The sequence below is a fragment of the Musca vetustissima genome, unplaced genomic scaffold (genome assembly GCF_032173495.1).
Source record: "Musca vetustissima isolate MV318-11 ecotype Yass unplaced genomic scaffold, APGP_CSIRO_Mvet_v1 utg64456, whole genome shotgun sequence".
NCBI lineage: Eukaryota > Metazoa > Arthropoda > Insecta > Diptera > Muscidae > Musca > Musca vetustissima.
This window is the reverse complement of record NW_026874343.1, coordinates 1-1,944: the sequence shown is the minus strand read 5'-3', so window position 1 is coordinate 1,944 and position 1,944 is coordinate 1. Positions and strand designations below refer to the sequence as shown.

General features: G+C 34.3%; 1 protein-coding gene across 1 annotated transcript; it reads right to left on the bottom strand.

Annotated features, from left to right (window-relative positions):
• Positions 1–480: 480 nt before the first annotated feature.
• Positions 481–1,705, bottom strand: LOC133332857 (solute carrier organic anion transporter family member 74D-like; the record flags this gene model as incomplete). The annotated part of the gene is made up of 5 exons (XM_061541230.1): positions 481–634; positions 697–1,022; positions 1,092–1,208; positions 1,278–1,425; positions 1,499–1,705. Coding segments are annotated over 5 exons (952 nt in total), but the record flags the coding sequence as incomplete, so codon positions are not given.
• Positions 1,706–1,944: the final 239 nt, after the last annotated feature.

The window sequence follows — 1,944 nt, the reverse complement described above, 5'->3', positions numbered from 1 at the left end:
GTACGCTAGTACGGACAGACGGACATGCATAAATCGACTCAGAATGTGATTCTATGTTCTCTATATTCTCAAAAGGAACCATGGGTCTATCTCGATTCCTTTTGCCTGTTACAAACATATGCACAAAGACATAATACCCTGTACCACAGTGCGGTGAAGGGTATAACAAAGATTTAAAGAAATGACACTTTTTTACATTAGATTCTTTTCAGCTGCATCAATATATGATCACTTGTTTCATATCATCTACCATAAGGGGGTCTTTATGTTAATACGGTTGCAACACCTCGAAATATTCATCTTAGACCTCACACATATACTCATTATATTCTTCATCAAAAATTTTATTATTATTTTTTTTATTTTTTCTTCTAAGAATTTAAGAAAATAAATTCGTTTTCAATATATACGAATAAATAATATCCATAGAATAAGAGTATGTATGGATGCCATAATTTCGAGAATATTTGTTCTTTTCTACTATTCATCACCATTTGTAGGAATAGGTTTCATTTCGGTGCCGTTTTCATCTTCATCATCAAATACTTTAAGATTTTTGACATGATACCAAACACCACCATTAAACAGGGTACTTATGCAAATAAAAATGGCAGCTACAGTATTTAGTGTTATTCTGGAAGATCGTAATTTAGAATTTTAAAATTTGAATTACCAAATTTTTACATTCTAACTTACCTCAAACTTTCGGAATCATACAGCCAACAATTGCCCTTATTGGTACATGTTTTACCCCATACTAAACAATATTTATCAAATATCCAACCGAATAAAATGGGTGCGGGTACAAAGCACACCAACGAAATGAACATCATGCCGAAACCCATAATGGCGGATTTATCCTCGGGCGGTACTGAACGCATTGTAATTAACATATTGGCTGCTCTACCGGTGGCAGCAAAGAATTTAATGGTACACATAACCACCAAGAATGTTATAAATTGATTATAACAATTGACGGGACAGGCACCAGCCATGGCCTGACCTCCAACACCGAGGGATAGCTGAAAATCGAAGAGGTAACCATTAAACATAATTTTTTTCGAAATCAATTGAACAAACATTTAACTCACATTTGTTCCATTCATGGAAGAACTGTTGAGATCCGTCAATGTTAGTGGTTCAAATAAAGGATTTTTATTTAATGTTTGATTCGTAGTGGTGGGTATGCAGGAACAGTCATAGTAACTCTAAATTTGTGAACAAATAAAAATCGTTATTATAAAAAAAGAATGTTACAAATATATATTTCCCCTTGCCTTAACACCATTAGCATCCATATGTTCTCCCTTGCATCCGGCATGACATGGTGAAATATATGTCCTCATATCCTCACCACATACTGGCGTATAGCGTACATAATCACAGTGACAAATGCCATTACAACTTAATGTTGAATTCAAAATACTGTAAAAGAAATGTATACACATTTTTAATTTAAATTATAAATTATGATTAATTTTGTTGAGATTACTATTACCTATCACTGGCATTATTTATTAGAGAATTATCATTTGCCGCACAGCCAGTAAACACATAGGCAATCATGCCAGCCAATGTAACAATATCCACCAAAATGTTCCAAGCGGCCAGATAACGTGCTTTTGGTTTAAATTTTGATATGATAACACCGGAAAGTAAAACACCAATAGCCGAAAAGACCAGTGCCACGGTGCCAGTAACCATGCTGGAAAATAATAACAAATATATAGAAATTAATATAAAACAAGTTCGGCCGAGCCGAACTTTGGATACCCGCCACTACAGGTATACTGACAGATATTTGATATGAAAAAGTGGACCGATATTTATAATTTTTAATAGAGATATTTGGTACCCAATAAGAACCCAATGTACCAAATTTCAGCGAATTCGGTTGAAAATCGCGCTCAAGAACCTCAAAATACCGAAAATTGGGGATGCCCT